General features: G+C 52.4%; 1 protein-coding gene across 1 annotated transcript; it reads left to right on the top strand.

Annotated features, from left to right (window-relative positions):
• The first annotated feature begins 4,774 nt into the window (after positions 1-4,774).
• On the top strand, positions 4,775-14,352 carry ADAMTS1 (ADAM metallopeptidase with thrombospondin type 1 motif 1). Its single transcript, XM_055126608.1, has 9 exons — positions 4,775-5,703; positions 7,566-7,912; positions 8,076-8,208; positions 9,003-9,170; positions 10,094-10,380; positions 10,708-10,894; positions 10,999-11,174; positions 12,023-12,198; positions 12,356-14,352. The coding sequence occupies exons 1-9, from the start codon at positions 4,926-4,928 to the stop codon at positions 13,053-13,055; spliced, it is 2,952 nt and encodes a 983-aa protein (XP_054982583.1). The 5' UTR covers positions 4,775-4,925; the 3' UTR covers positions 13,056-14,352.
• The last annotated feature ends 304 nt before the right edge of the window (positions 14,353-14,656 follow it).

Below are 14,656 nucleotides of genomic sequence, written 5' to 3'. Positions count from 1 at the left end.
TCAGAAGTGATTTTTTCTTCTTAATCATTGATTTTTGGTTTAAACCAATAGAGCTGTATGATGTAAAGACAGTTGAATAAAATATTTATTATTATTTTTAAAATGTAATTAAAATTTTTTATTGTATTTTTTTATTGAATCACCATGAGATACAGCTACAAGTTTTCATGTTTGAGTTTCCATCATACAATGATTAAACACCCATCCCTCCACCAGTAGATTTCTCTAAAGCTATAATTTTTAAATATTACACACAATACAGAAATCAAAAACAATATTTAAAATTTTAAATAATTGAAAAGGTATAAAACCTCTGCAAATCCATGATCAATTATTTAAAATAAATTTAAAAATCCAAAACAAAACACTGAGCCTGTTACCATTTATTGTAGATTGGCGCCACCTGGTGGATAGAAAAAAACAATCATAGACGCTAAGGATCTTTTAAGGTGGAATTTTTAAAAACACTTTTACCTCATAAAAGACTAATTCCAGAAGTCATTACAAGTCAGAGATATTTTGACTAAGATCTCTGTCAAGAAAGGAAGAGTTTCCTGAGAACTCTTTCCAGTTTTTGAGAATGCGTGACATTGAGTCCATAGTACTTTTCATTCTGAATGTAATTGAATGTAATTTACAATGATTTTCCTGTTTTTAGTATTTACTATATTTCTGGGTTCCACTAGCTCAAGATAAATGTTTTATGTTTTCTAAATATAAAATCAAGTAAAATATCCACTTGTCTTCTATTTCTTTCGACCACATGTAATGATAAACAGCTTTTCCATTTGTAACTGGTAATGCCTATGGTATGAAGATGTCCATAAAGAACATAAGGTGCTTTTGAAATATGCAAATGAATCAATTCTTTAGACAGTGTTTACAATGAAACAATGCTAATAGCTTGTTTATTTTACCAGATTCCTTCATTTCCTAGTTAATTGTGAATATGTAATTTGCTTTAGACTTCTTGAAGATAATGTGTCTTTACTATGAGTGAAACAAATACTACAAGGCATACATTCCTTTCATTTTAAATGGATGAAGTGTGTATGTGTGTGTGTGTATGTTGCTGGAAATCAAATCCAGGATCTCACACATCAGAAAAAAGCAATTTTCCACTGAGCTACATGCCCAGTCCTGCCTAAAACTTTTAAAAGACTCAACTGTTCATCTTAATAAACTTTAAGATCAAATATTTTAGCTTCTGTTAGATCATCTCTACAAATTTATTATGTATAATCTACAAATCAAGACATACCCAGATTTGTGCTTAAATGAGCATATATATACATATATACATATATATGTATATATATATATAGAGAGAGAGAGAGAGAGAGAGAGAAAGAGAACCAGAAAAGGGATCTGTACAGTGTATCTTTTTGGTGCACTTTTAAATCAAAGAGTCAATGATCTATAATAGTGGGAGTGTGTGATTTCCAATGACCCCATATTGAAGGTCTCTTTTCCTAGTGCCATTTACCTTTGGTGCTTCATTTTTATTTCTCACATAAAATTTTTTCATTCATAATGATGTTACTAATTATTTTATATGTCACAACTTCATATTTGCATAATGCCACAATATCCTAAGTGTGATGGTCTTTTTTTTTTTCTAAGTAGATTAAATGTTCTTCTGAGCATAGAGCTTTTCAAGTTTAGTAATTGGCAACTCATCCATCCAGACTTCTGCTTAAGTGATTATAAGAGAATCATTTCCCAGAACTACAGGTGCACAACAGATTGGAGTCATTATGCAAAAGAACAGAAATTTGGAGAAAAAACCCAAGTGAATAAAAAAAAAGTCATGTTGCTGGCCATCCGCTTGTCTTTAGCTCTGTTTTTTTTTTCAGCGCAAAGAGGATACACAACATGAAATATGCAAATCTTAAAATAAATGTGAAGCCATTCAAGATGAGAAATGTATGTGTTCAATTAAAACAACTTCCAACAAGAAATACACGGACAAGAAATGAAGGCCAGCCTCCATTTAATACATTTAAAATGCTAGTTGTGTAGGAAAATTGACCAAATTAAAAAGTATTACGTGGTTTCTCTCCACCTCCACCCCACCTCCAGATAGCCACAAACTCTCCTGGTTTTCTAAATTATTCATCCAATCTCCGTTCTAGGGACCCCTTTTTTCCCTGAGTGATCTGTGAAGTTGATCATTTCCCAACCCAGTTCAAGTACATGATATCTCCATTTCAGAGCCAGCCCAAGAGAGATCCAACTGTTGACCAGAGCATTCGTTCTCAGAGTCCTCCTTGAAGCAGGAAGTTCGAAAATGTACTGATGGTTTCCAAGGCATGTTTTCCTGGTGCCATGGCAAATGGTCTCTGTATCAAACCTTATCCCCCTGGCTAAATAAAACATAGGAGACCGGACTTAGAAACCACAGTAATCGAAGAAAAAGAAGTCCCGGAAACCAAACTGCTGAGTAGGAATGTTTGGGAAGCAAAGTGGGAAGGAAGCTAAATGAGTTTCCCCACTTGTTCATAGCCCTTCCAACACTGAAGAGGGAAATATTGTGAAAAAGCAAAAAAAAAAAAAAGTAGGAATGCATGGGGTCGCTCACCATGGGCTGGTTGGTTCCCTTGAAGTTTGAAGGTGGAAATGGAATGAGGAGGGAGAATGGGGTACACAGATGCCTACAAACACCGCAGAGAAATGCTAAGACTTTGGGAAAGGGGTAGAACAGCGAGGACTGGCTGGTCGGTGAGACCCCACCAGCAGCTCTCCAACTGGAAACCATCCCGCGCACACTCGCTCAGCTGGGATGCTCACAGGGTCCCCGGGACTTCAGAAACCCTCCCCTCCTGCGGAGGGGGGGGCAACCAGGTGCATCCTCAAGCCTTTGCAGGACAAGACGCATCAAGGGGGCCGCTTTCGCGACTGTGAGCTTCTTTCTCGTCCTTCTCGAGCGTGCAAAGCAAAGCTCTTGCTTTTGTTCGGTTTTATTTTCCCTGCAGACAGTGCAGGACTTGGGGGAGGGGGGCGGGTCAGTCGTTGGCAGGAAAATATTCGGAACCAGACCCTTAGAAAGAGGGACGCGCGGGTGTCGGGGAGGGGGGTGGGGGGTGGTGTCGGGGAGGAGTGGAGGGCCCTCCTCCCCCAAGAGATCCAAAAGTTGAGGAGGGGGCCCAGGAGCCAGAGCGGCGAGGGCCCGAGGGCCCGGGGAGTGGAGGGAAGCCGGAGGAAGTGGGGGTGCGCCCAGGCGCCCCAGGATCTGGGCGGTCGCGCTCACTATTGTCCCTGTGACTTTCCGCACGAGGAAACTGCTCCTTCCTCTGGGTCCTGGGGCCCCTCCCTCCTGTTGGAGGGAACTGCCGCCCGCGCTGCTGCACAGCAGCCGAGGGAGTGGGGGGTTTAAACGCCACTTTAGAAACGCACCGATGAAGCCTTTTCCCTTCCCCGGTGAAAAAAGAAGGAGAGGGGCAGGGTGGGGGTGGGGTGAGGGGTGCACCCTCTAGCCCCAGCCCATCTCTCGGGGATCCGGAGCAGGGGGAGCAGGGGGGCGGTCCTGGACATTTCCGCCAGCCTGTCCACGTCCTGCAGCTGCTCTTAGGGACGAGAAGACGGCCCGGGAGGAAGACGGTTCTTTCTCCGAGTCAGGAGGGAAAAGCGCAGTTCCCTCCTCCCTGGCGCTTCGGAAACTGACCCGCGTGCCAGATTACCTATTCCGGAAGTGTGAACCCAAATCGCCCCCAGACCGGGCTCGAACACGGGGTGGGGGCGGGAAAGGCGATCGTGCCAGCGGCGGTGGCCGCATCGGTGTGTCCACGCCCGAGCCCGGTCAGTGTCTCCCTACGCCCCCTGCGCCCCGGGCTTCTTCCCGACCCCCCCACCCAGCACACCCCACCCCACCCCGAGAACAGTTGCAAGCGAAGAAATCCACGCTGCAGCCCACGGGCCCGAGCGGCCAGCTAAGGGCGCAGGGGGAGGTGGGGTATTTTTTCTAGAAAGGGCAGCCCTGGCTCGGGTCCCAGACGGGAGGGGAGGGGGCCGTTGGGGGTGGCGAGGGGAGGGAGCGAGGCGGCGCACAGGGACAGCTGGAGGACAGCGAATCTCGGAGCCGGGGACTCGCCTCTCCACCCCTCCACTGTCCGGAGCGCGCGCCCCGGGTGGCGGGAAGCGAGGGTGGTCGGGGAAGCCGACGGGCGGTGGGCTGGGGTGGGGCCCGGTGAAAGGAGAGAACTTTCTCCCCGCAGCAGGTCCGGACGTACTCTAAGTGCCGGTCACAACGCCCCTCCTGCGTTTTCCGCCCCCAGTTGACGAGTCCTTGGGCCCGGGCCAGCCCCGGAGCCGCCCCCTCTTCCCTCCACCCTCGCCCGGGCCCGCGGCGCGAGCGTAGGGGGCGGTGTCTCGGGGCGGGCTGGGCGGCCGCCGGGGAGGAGGGATGGGGTGGGGGTGGGGGTGTGGGGGGGTAAGGGAGTTGGCCTATAAAAAGACGACCCGGGTTCCCCGATCCTTGCACTCGCTGGAAAGCGCCTCCCGGCCTCGTCCCTCTGCAAAGCCTTGGGCGCGCTGTCGGGGCCGAGCCGACCCGGAGCCGTGCGCAGGGCGAGCCGCAGCGCGGGCCAGGCAGTGGCCGAAGAGGGACGGGCCGGAGCGGATTCTCGCCTCGCCCCGTGGCTCCCCGCCCCAGCAGCTCCTCCAGAGGGCGGTTCTAGTCCCCTCCCCGCAGCAGCAGCAGCCGGGCCCGCCGGGGTCCGCAGCCCTTCCCGCGCACCGCTAAACCCCCGCCGGCGCGCCCTTCCGAGGGCCTCCGGGAGCCCGTGCCGCGTCCTGCGCTGCCAACGTTGGCCCCGCCGCTGAGCAATTGCTAGGACCTTGGGCGATCCCGAGAGGAGCCGGGGCTCCTCTCCCGAACAATAGCCGACCGACCCTCCCCCCCTAGCGCGGTGCGCAGCGGCGGCTCGATGCCTCCCCGGGCTCGGGTGCAGAGCGCAGCCCCCCGGGCGCCCCGAAGGCGCACGCCGGGCGGCGGCAGCGGCGGCGGCAGCGACACGGGCACGGCCGAGCTGGCTGCTGGGTGGCAGCGCGGCTCGCGCTCTGCACCCGAGCGGCTGCTGCTGCTGCTGGCGGCGGCCGCGGCGCTCCTGCCGGGGCCCGGAGTGCACGGACGCGCCGCCGAGGAGGAGGAGGAGCTGGTGCTGCCGACGCTCGAGCGAGTCCCCGCGCCCGGGACCACGCGACTCCGCCTGGACGCCTTCGGCCGCCAGCTGCGCCTGGAGCTGCAGCCCGATCGCGGCTTCCTGGCCCCCGGCTTCACGCTCCAGACCCTGGGGGGAACCCCCGGGCCCGCCGCGGCCGACCCCGACCCCGACCTCGCCGGCGACCTGGCGCACTGCTTCTACTCGGGCACGGTGAACGGCGACCCCGGCTCGGCGGCGGCGCTAAGCCTGTGCCAGGGCGTGCGCGGCGCCTTCTACCTGCAGGGCGAGGAGTTCTACATCCAGCCCGCGCCCGCCGCCGCCACCGTGCGCCTGGCCGCCTCCGCCGCGGCCGGGGACGAGGCCCCGCAGCAGCCCCAGTTCCATCTCCTGCGGCGGAAGCGGCGGGGAGGCGGGGGCGCCAAGTGCGGGGTCGTGGACGAAGACATCCAGCCCGCGAGGGGCTCCGGGCCGCAGGGCGACGCCCCCGACACTCCGTGGTCGCCGCGGGATGGGGCACCCCCGCACGCCGGGCACGCCGCAGGTACCAGCCGCCGAAGAGTGCGCTGTCGTTCAGTCCAGCCCATGTCACCCTCCCTCTCTTTCTTTCTCTCTCTCTTTCTCTCTCTCTCTCCCCGCGGTCCGCGTGCCACGGGAACCGGCGCCGAGTGTCCCGGGCGCCGCGCACTGGACCCGGGGACCTGGCGCGGAGAAACGCGCTTGGCGGTTCGGTGATCTGGAGCAGATCCCTCTAGCGTGCAGCTTTGCGCGCTGCCCGTCTAATGAATGACCCGGAGTGCACAGGAATGATTTTTTTCTGCTGACTAAGGCTGAGGGAGGCTTGGTCACCCCCTCCTTCCCCCGCGCGCCTTGCACCGTGTCTTTGATTTTTTTTTTTTTGATAGTGAGAGTTGGTGCGTCTTGACGCTTTCCCTCCGCTTCGTTTCCGAGTTGCCTTGATTGCGCCTGCATTCTTGAGCGGGGTGGTGATTTCGCTCGGAGTTTTGGGATTCCCCCACCCCCCCTTCTCCTCTCCGCTGCAGAGTTGGGCGGGTTTGGGTGGGGGACGTGGAGGCGCTAGGAGCGGCCGTGAGCTCCACACGTCGAGCCTAGACGGCGGCGGTGCCACTCTCAGTCCTCGGTCCCCTTCCACCTCCCCACCCCCTTGTCGAGGCTGACCCGGGCCGGGCCGGCGGCGGCGGCGGCGGCGGCGGCGGCGGCGGCGGCGGCGGGGGGCCCCCTCAGCGGAACCTGCCTGGGAGGTCTCAGCCCGGCTGGGCCGCCCCGCCCCTTGCAGCGCGCCTCCCACCCGGCTCCCGGCCCGCGCTCCCCCTCGCGGCTGGACCTTAGTCACCGCCGGGCTCCCTGCTCGGCCTCCCTCCCCGGGGCCCGCGCGCGTTTGCAAGGCTCCGGGCCCGCGGCCCCACCCCCGCTCCTTTGCAGTGTCCCCATCGTTCCTTCCCGGGGTCTTCTGCACGTTTTCGATCTCTCCCCCTATTTCCCTCCGCGTCGCTCTTGCTCTTTTGCACCCACCGCCCCGTTTGCAGAGTTGGCTCTTCTTTTTACTGGGGAAAAAAAAAAGTCAGCAGTGGCCCAGGCTGGGGAATTCATTTCTGGAGGGAAGGGAGAAGGAAAGGTTCGCAACTGGCTGCAGGGCGGAGTGGGCCCGGATTTGGCGGGAGCTGTGCCTGCTTCTCCCCCACCCCCTCCCTGGACCCCAGGAATGAGAGAAATTGGCGGCGCGGGCTGGGATTGCAGCCGCCCCGCCCCTTGGCGGAGGCCCCGGCCCCGCCCTGGGCCTTCCACGTGGAGTCCCATGATCTCATTCAGGAATTGAGCGCCTGGCCTGCAAAAGCGTGACTCAGGCGGTGCTGCCTGCGCGCCCCACAATCCAAGTTTTTACTACAGCCGGGTCGTTTGTGCAGAGGGCCCTGTTGGGTTTGCAGAGTTCAGAAGAAACGAGACCCAGCTTTTTTTTTTTTTTTTTTTTTAATGTTTGATCCGCTCCTTCCAAGGGGCATGAGGCATTTCCAAAATCAAAATAGGAAATTTTTTTCTTTTCAATTTTTTTCCCCTCTTTGGCTTTTTGGGGTCACACCCGGCGATGCTCAGAGGTTACTCCTGGTTCTGCAGTCAGGAATTACTCCTGAAACCGTATGGGATGCCGAGGATCGAGCCCAAGTCGGCCTCGGGCAAATGCCCTCCCCGCTGTACCGTCACTCCAGCCCCCAAATAGAAAAGTTTGTTTTAATGCACTGGCAGATGAAAAGGGATGCAGATGTTTTCGCTATTGCTCCAGATAGCTAGACACAGTCTGTTTGTTTGTTCCGTTTTTCCTTAGATGCTTTGGGAAGATAAAGCTACATTGGCTCCCCCCCGAGCAAATTCTTTTTTGTTTCTTTGCAGGAACAGGAAGCATACGAAAGAAGCGATTTGTGTCCAGTCCCCGCTACGTGGAAACCATGCTCGTGGCCGACCAGTCCATGGCCGAGTTCCATGGCAGTGGCCTGAAGCACTACCTTCTCACCTTGTTCTCCGTGGCAGCCAGGTTGTACAAACACCCCAGTATCCGTAATTCCGTCAGCCTGGTGGTGGTCAAGATCCTGGTCATCTATGAGGAGCAGAAGGGGCCGGAAGTGACCTCCAACGCTGCCCTCACGCTGCGCAACTTCTGCAACTGGCAGAAACAGCACAACCCGCCCAGCGACAGGGACCCGGAGCACTATGACACGGCCATTCTTTTCACCCGACAGGTGAGAGCATGGCCAGCAGTCCTAGGGTCCTTCGGGCAAGAGCGTTCCGTCCGTGATGTAGCCCTTGTGTCTTTCATTGGCCCGCGTGTCTCATCTTCTTCTAATATTTCAGTATTTCCAGGGACTGTGTCTGCTAATAAAGACATTCCTTTGCCCCTTACAGGATCTGTGCGGGGCCCAAACATGCGATACCCTGGGCATGGCTGACGTAGGCACCGTGTGTGACCCCAGCCGCAGCTGCTCTGTTATCGAAGATGACGGCTTACAGGCTGCCTTCACCACAGCTCATGAATTAGGTAAGATTTTTTTTTTTTTTCAGACTGTCAAGCCCGATGCATTAATGCAAGCTGATAATATTTATTTTAAGGAGAGCCTGCAGGTTTTCTTGCTGTTTTAGGGAACGCGGAAATTCCTAGGGAAAGCAGAGAATACTTTTCTCCTATGGCAAATATGGTCGTCATAGTTAGAAAGAATAGGAACAGGGGCTGGAGCTGTAGCACAGTGGTAAGCTACTGGCTTGCTCATGGCCAGCTTCGGTTGGCCCCCAGCACTGCATGGTCACCCAGTCATCACCAGGATGGCCTTAATGACCTATGAGTACCAATGGGTCTGACCCTGCAGTCCCCACCCTCCTGGTACTACCTGGAGATGACTCTGGTGGTCCCCAGCACCACCTCCTCGAACCTTAGCACCAACCCGCCAATCATGGGGAGACACCCCAAGGCCCCCGAGCTAGGAAGACCATATTCCCTCCATCGCCTCAAAAAATGATTGCAGGAGCTATGGATAATGGGAAGTGCTCCTGTTTACTACCCTTTACAAGCTGACATGTTTTTCCAAATCCATATCTTCCTTCCGAGCAATCACTTTGAGACAAATGTATTCCCATTAAGGAAAATAAAGCGATGTTGGGGCTAGAGCTATAGTACCACGGGTAGGGTGTTTGCCTTGAGTGCAGAGCCAGGAGGAACCCCTGTGCATCAGCGGGTGTTACCCAAAAAGCAAAATAAATAAATAAATTAAATAAAATAAAATAAAGCGATGCTGCTGAGGACCTGTCATTTAATGTGGATTTTGTATTGCTTCTTAGGTCACGTGTTCAACATGCCACATGACGATGCCAAGCAGTGTGCCAGCATTAACAGTGTCACCCAGGGTTCCCACATGATGGCCTCGATGCTTTCCAATCTGGACCGGAGCCAGCCATGGTCTCCTTGTAGTGCCTCCATGATCACCTCTTTTCTGGATAACGGTCATGGTAAGCTGCTCTGGTGATGCTTGCATGTGGCACTCCTTCTCCATAAAGCAGTGTCCAGATAGCCACTCTTCCTCCTACCTTCTTCTTTTCACATTTTCAGAATTATTTCCACCATCATACTCAGTCATTTTCAGATTGTATCTGTTTGAGTGGCACCCAAAGTGCCTTTGTTCATTTGTGTATTCTGTTTAGGGGGCACATCCTACAGTGCTCAGGGCTTAATCCTGACTCTGGGCTCAGGAATCACTCCTGACGGGGCTCACCCTATGGGGTGTTGGGATCAAACCCGGGTTTGCTGTGTACAAGGCAAATGCCCTCCCTTCTGTGCTATCACTCCAGGCTCTCTCTGAGATCTTTTATTTAGTTTTTGAGCAGAACAAATTTTTTCTGTCTTTGTGAATACACAAAGACCCCAGTAAGGAAAAGTACCTCCATCTGAATCTTTCTAACTTGTTTCCCTTTAGTTATGTAGTTTTCAAATTGAATTGAAAGTCATATAACTCATATATATGACTGGAGCAATAGTACAGCGGGTAGGATGTTTGCCTTGTGCACGGCCGATCTGAGTTCGATTACTCCATCCCTCTCAGAGAGCCGGCAAACTACCAAGAGTATCCCACCCACACAGCAGAGCCTGGCAAGCTACCCGTGGCGTATTTGATATGCCAAAAACAGTAACAACAAGTCTCACAATGGAGACGTTCCTGGTGCCCACTCGAGCAAATCAATGAACAACGGGACTACAGTGCTACAGTGCTATTACTTATATATATTACTATGCATATATACATGCATGTGTGTATACATATATATACACACGCACACATTATACACATACATATATATGCTCTAATGTCTTCTGAAACTGGTCTGCATGCTGTCATCTGCTATTTATTAATACTGGTTGGCATTTTTCATGGCAGGTGAATGTTTGATGGACAAGCCGCAGAACCCCATACAGCTCCCCTCGGATCTCCCTGGGACCTTGTATGATGCCAACCGGCAGTGCCAGTTTACGTTTGGGGATGAGTCCAAGCACTGCCCGGATGCAGACAGCATGTGCATGACACTCTGGTGCACGGGCACCTCCGGTGGGTCGCTGGTGTGCCAAACCAAACACTTCCCTTGGGCAGATGGCACCAGCTGCGGAGACTGGAAATGGTGCCTCAACGGCAAGTGTGTGAATAAGACCGACAAGAAGCATTTCGAGGTGAGCTTTCCTCCCCGGCAGCGCCTGTACACACACACACACACACACACACACGCACACGCACACGCACACGCACACGCACACGCACATGCACGCGCACGCATGCACGCACACACTTTTCCATTTTGAGAATTGCAGAGGACCAAGGGATGCTGAAAGTCTGGGTACCAACATAATCTGCATCCCCATCTGGTCCTTTGGCAAGAACCCGAGAGTTGATTGCTACCCTGGATTCTTTGTCCCTTTGTCCCAGATTTGTCTCCTTTATTTCCTAGAAAGCTTCATCGGAGAATTTCTCACGCTCGTGACTTTGTGTCTCTATTGTAGACTCCGGTGCATGGAAGTTGGGGGCCGTGGGGGCCCTGGGGAGATTGTTCCAGAACGTGTGGGGGCGGAGTGCAGTATACCGTGCGGGAGTGTGACAACCCCATCCCGAAGAACGGAGGCAAGTACTGCGAAGGCAAGCGCATGCGCTACAGATCCTGCAACATCGAGGAGTGCCCAGACAGCAATGGTGAGTGGGACGCCGCGGAGGAGAGAGGGGGGCGGGGAGCTGGGCCCCGCAGCGGGCACTGAGGAACCGGGCCCTGAAGGCATCATCCCGCCCTCTCTCCCCAGGAAAAACCTTTAGGGAAGAGCAGTGCGAGGCACACAACGAGTTCTCCAAAGCATCCTTCGGGAGTGGCCCGCCTGTGGAGTGGACCCCCAAATATGCCGGCGTCTCCCCGAAGGACAGATGCAAGCTGATCTGTCAGGCGAAAGGCATTGGCTATTTCTTCGTCCTGCAGCCCAAGGTAGTGGCCGTTTCACACTCGCGCTTTTCCCTCGCACTCAGCCCTTCTCTGCGCCCTGTTCTGGAAACCGCTGGTTGCACTTTCTTTGTGTCCGGGGTTTGTTTTCAGCTGCGGGCCCCTTTCCTCCCAAATAACCTTGGCTACCACCTGCTCTGAGTCTGGTGCCTGAAGTGAAACATGAAACTAGCTCGCTGGACTTTTACAGTTGCCTGTTATTAGGATTGTAGATATTGCGTAATTGGGATCAATTCTGTTGACATGGCAACCAAAGGTGGCTTTGGAAACGAGATTAGGCACCATCCGAAGAATGTATTATGGGGAAACAGGCCCCAGGGGACCTATTAAAACAGAAGTCTGAGCATTGATACTTCCTGATATTTGGAAACATGCATTTGAGTAGCGAGTAGTGGCGGCATTGTTTTGCTGAAGGGGATACATTTGTTTCTGAGCTGGGAAAAGACATTGAATTGGCTTGAGTTTATCATGTGTCATTAACACCTTAGTCTATAAAAACATTCCCCAGCTATCGATGCAACAAGTGATTTATAGCTTTATAAATCACTTTATACTGTTCTTTCTGGCCAGGTAGAACAAGTTGACACAATGCTCCACTTTCGTTGGCCTTAGCTAGAAGTAAGAAGTCACACTGTTTTCAAGTGCTTTTTTTTTTTTTCATATTATTACAACATTATGTGGAAAGGACATCAGAGGGACAGAAGTGTATGGTGCCATTCGAGTAGTGTTTTAATTATGGCGGGAAAGCAGAGACCATGAACAAGGAAACTTGATTGCCACTTCCTCTCGGTCTTGAGAGTATGTGACACCGAGTCCGGGGCCCTTTCTTCCAGGTTGTAGATGGTACTCCATGCAGTCCAGACTCCACCTCAGTGTGCGTGCAAGGACAATGTGTCAAAGCTGGTTGTGACCGCATCATCGACTCCAAGAAGAAGTTTGATAAGTGCGGTATTTGTGGAGGAAATGGATCCACGTGCAAGAAAATATCGGGCTCTGTTACCAGTGCCAAGTAAGTGCCCCAACACCATTCTCTCTCCAAAACAGCCAGTGAGCTGATTTTCGGTTGAAAAAAAGTCCCATTCTCGACCATCAGCATGAGCTCAAGCTAAGTCTTCTCGGGAGCCCGTGAGTGAGAAAATGATTCTAGTTCTTTCTCTCACCCGCAGACCCGGCTATCACGATATCGTCACAATTCCAACCGGAGCCACGAATATTGAAGTGAAACAGCGGAACCAGCGGGGATCCAGAAACAACGGCAGCTACCTGGCCATCCGGGCCGCAGACGGCACGTACATCCTGAACGGCGACTTCACCCTGTCCACCCTGGAGCAAGACATCACGTACAAAGGGAGCGTGTTGAGATACAGCGGCTCCTCCGCCGCGCTGGAGAGGATCCGCAGCTTCAGCCCGCTCAAGGAACCGCTCACCATTCAGGTCCTCACCGTGGGCAACGCCCTGCGGCCGAAAATCAAGTACACCTACTTCGTGAAGAAGAAGAAGGAGTCGTTCAACGCCATCCCGACGTTCTCCGAATGGGTCATCGAAGAGTGGGGCGAGTGTTCCAAGTCCTGTGGCCAGGGTTGGCAGAGGAGATTGGTGGAGTGCCGAGACCTCAACGGCCAGCCAGCGTCCGAGTGTGCCAAGGAGGTGAAACCCGCCAGCACGCGGCCTTGCGCCGATGTGCCTTGCCCGCGCTGGCAGCTGGGCGACTGGTCGCCGTGCTCCAAGACTTGTGGGAAGGGTTACAAGAAGAAAACCCTCAAGTGTCTGTCCCACGACGGGGCCGTGCTGGCCCCCGACAGCTGTGATCCTCTGAAGAAACCCAAACATTACATCGACTTCTGCACCCTGGCCGAGTGCAGTTAGGCGCGTCGGGAATGGTGGGCGTGGCAGGGCCGAAGCACTGAACTCAACCAGACTTGAGGGGGCCCAGTGAACGCCCCCACCCGTGACCCAGTCAGTGATCACCCGAGCTGTGTTGGCGATGTGGGGGGAGTATGTCGGTTGCTTGGAAAGAAGTTAGAACATCAAGGCATCCTGCCAGTTACACAGGTGGGGGAAGGGTAGGGTAGGGTAGGGAAGGAGGAATTATTACTCTCTGAGCAATGCTATAGCAAGATAAGCCCCCCAGCTCCCCACCCCTGGGCATTATTATTCTTTCTTTTGTTACATCTATGACAAGTTAAAAAAAATAGGAACAATGGTCAAACATAGATTTAAGTAATTGCTATGCTATTATCCCTGTTTCCTGGTACCGATTAAATCCTTTTTTTTTTTTTAATAATTTTGTATCCTGGGGGTTGGAAAATGATGAAAAGCAGAGGAGATTTTTAATCTTGGGCTTACTTTACCTCACTGACCATGGAGATGGGAAGGAGCACACGTAGGTTGGTGACTGACCGCCGTGGTTTTCAGAGAAGGTGCTGTCCAGCCGTCCAACAGAACTCAGGATTCTCCAGCATGACAAGGAGGCTGTGGGCACGTCCGATGCTCCCAGTTTTGCCTGATCGGGCTGTGCTTGGGTCCTCATGTGAGTTCATTTTTGACATGGGAACAATGCCACGTAGTTGTCAAAGGGTAGTCAGTCTCCACGGAGAAAAAAGCAGGGGTGTATCAGGAGAAAACTGACATGGAGTATGCTCTGTATTTCTGACCTTTTCTTTCCTCCTTCTGGAAGCCTCCTTAGGGACATGGGTGTCAACAACCGACAGTGGGTGTCTCCAGAGGGGAAGCTCACATGAGAGTGACGTCGTGCCAGCACCAGATTGGCGGGTGCAGGGCAGAGTCCCTGGTGTGGGGGTCAGTGAGATCGCTTAGCTGGAGATTGGCGGGGTTCCTGAGGGGAGCTGGCCCTTCCCAGGCATCTGGCCCCATAGTCGTATCCTGGTGAATGTCTGTTCAGCTCTTCTACCACGAGAGAATACGACTTTCCATATGTAGATAGTAAACAATGTTACTATAGTTGCTATGTACTTCATAAGTATTGGTTTGTGTCTTCCTTCTGAGAAGGACTATAGTTTGTAATAAATGCCTATGATAACATATTTATTTTTATACATTTCTTTCTAATGATAAAACCTTTAAGTTATCGCTTTTGTAAAAGAGCATATAAAAATAGAGTATTTATACAATATATGCTACTAGAAATAATAAAAGAACACTTTTTGAATGTGTGTGTGTGTTTTTTGGGGAAGTGAGAATGAGTTGCCGGGAAGGTCACCGCAGATAATGAGTCAGAAGACAGCTTCCTTAAATCCTTTGAAATAAGATTTTATTGTAAAATAAGTTAGGTGATGGTAAGTTACAAAGAAAGGATTTGACGGTAGCTTTAGTGATCGATGAGTTTGTTTCTCATGGGATAATACACATCCCTGGTTGGCAATCTTTTCCGTAAAGCGCTAAATAGTAAATATTTCCATCTTTGAACTTGAAGCCATCTCTGTCTTACCGTGCTGCAATAGCAGAAA

The sequence above is a fragment of the Sorex araneus genome, chromosome 2, assembly GCF_027595985.1.
Source record: "Sorex araneus isolate mSorAra2 chromosome 2, mSorAra2.pri, whole genome shotgun sequence".
Lineage (NCBI taxonomy): Eukaryota > Metazoa > Chordata > Mammalia > Eulipotyphla > Soricidae > Sorex > Sorex araneus.
Note: the sequence above shows the minus strand (reverse complement) of the source record. Positions and strands in the feature narration are given on the sequence as shown.

What these genes read in the sequence shown, in the direction of transcription:
- ADAMTS1 (XM_055126608.1), top strand. Translation starts at nt 4,926, where the DNA reads ATGCCTCCCCGGGCTCGGGTGCAGAGCGCAGCCCCCCGGGCGCCCCGA. An exon ending in CCATTCTTTTCACCCGACAG is followed by an intron (nt 7,913 to 8,075) that starts GTGAGAGCATGG and finishes TGCCCCTTACAG; the next exon opens with GATCTGTGCGGGGCCCAAAC. An exon ending in GGCTCTGTTACCAGTGCCAA is followed by an intron (nt 12,199 to 12,355) that starts GTAAGTGCCCCA and finishes TCTCACCCGCAG; the next exon opens with ACCCGGCTATCACGATATCG.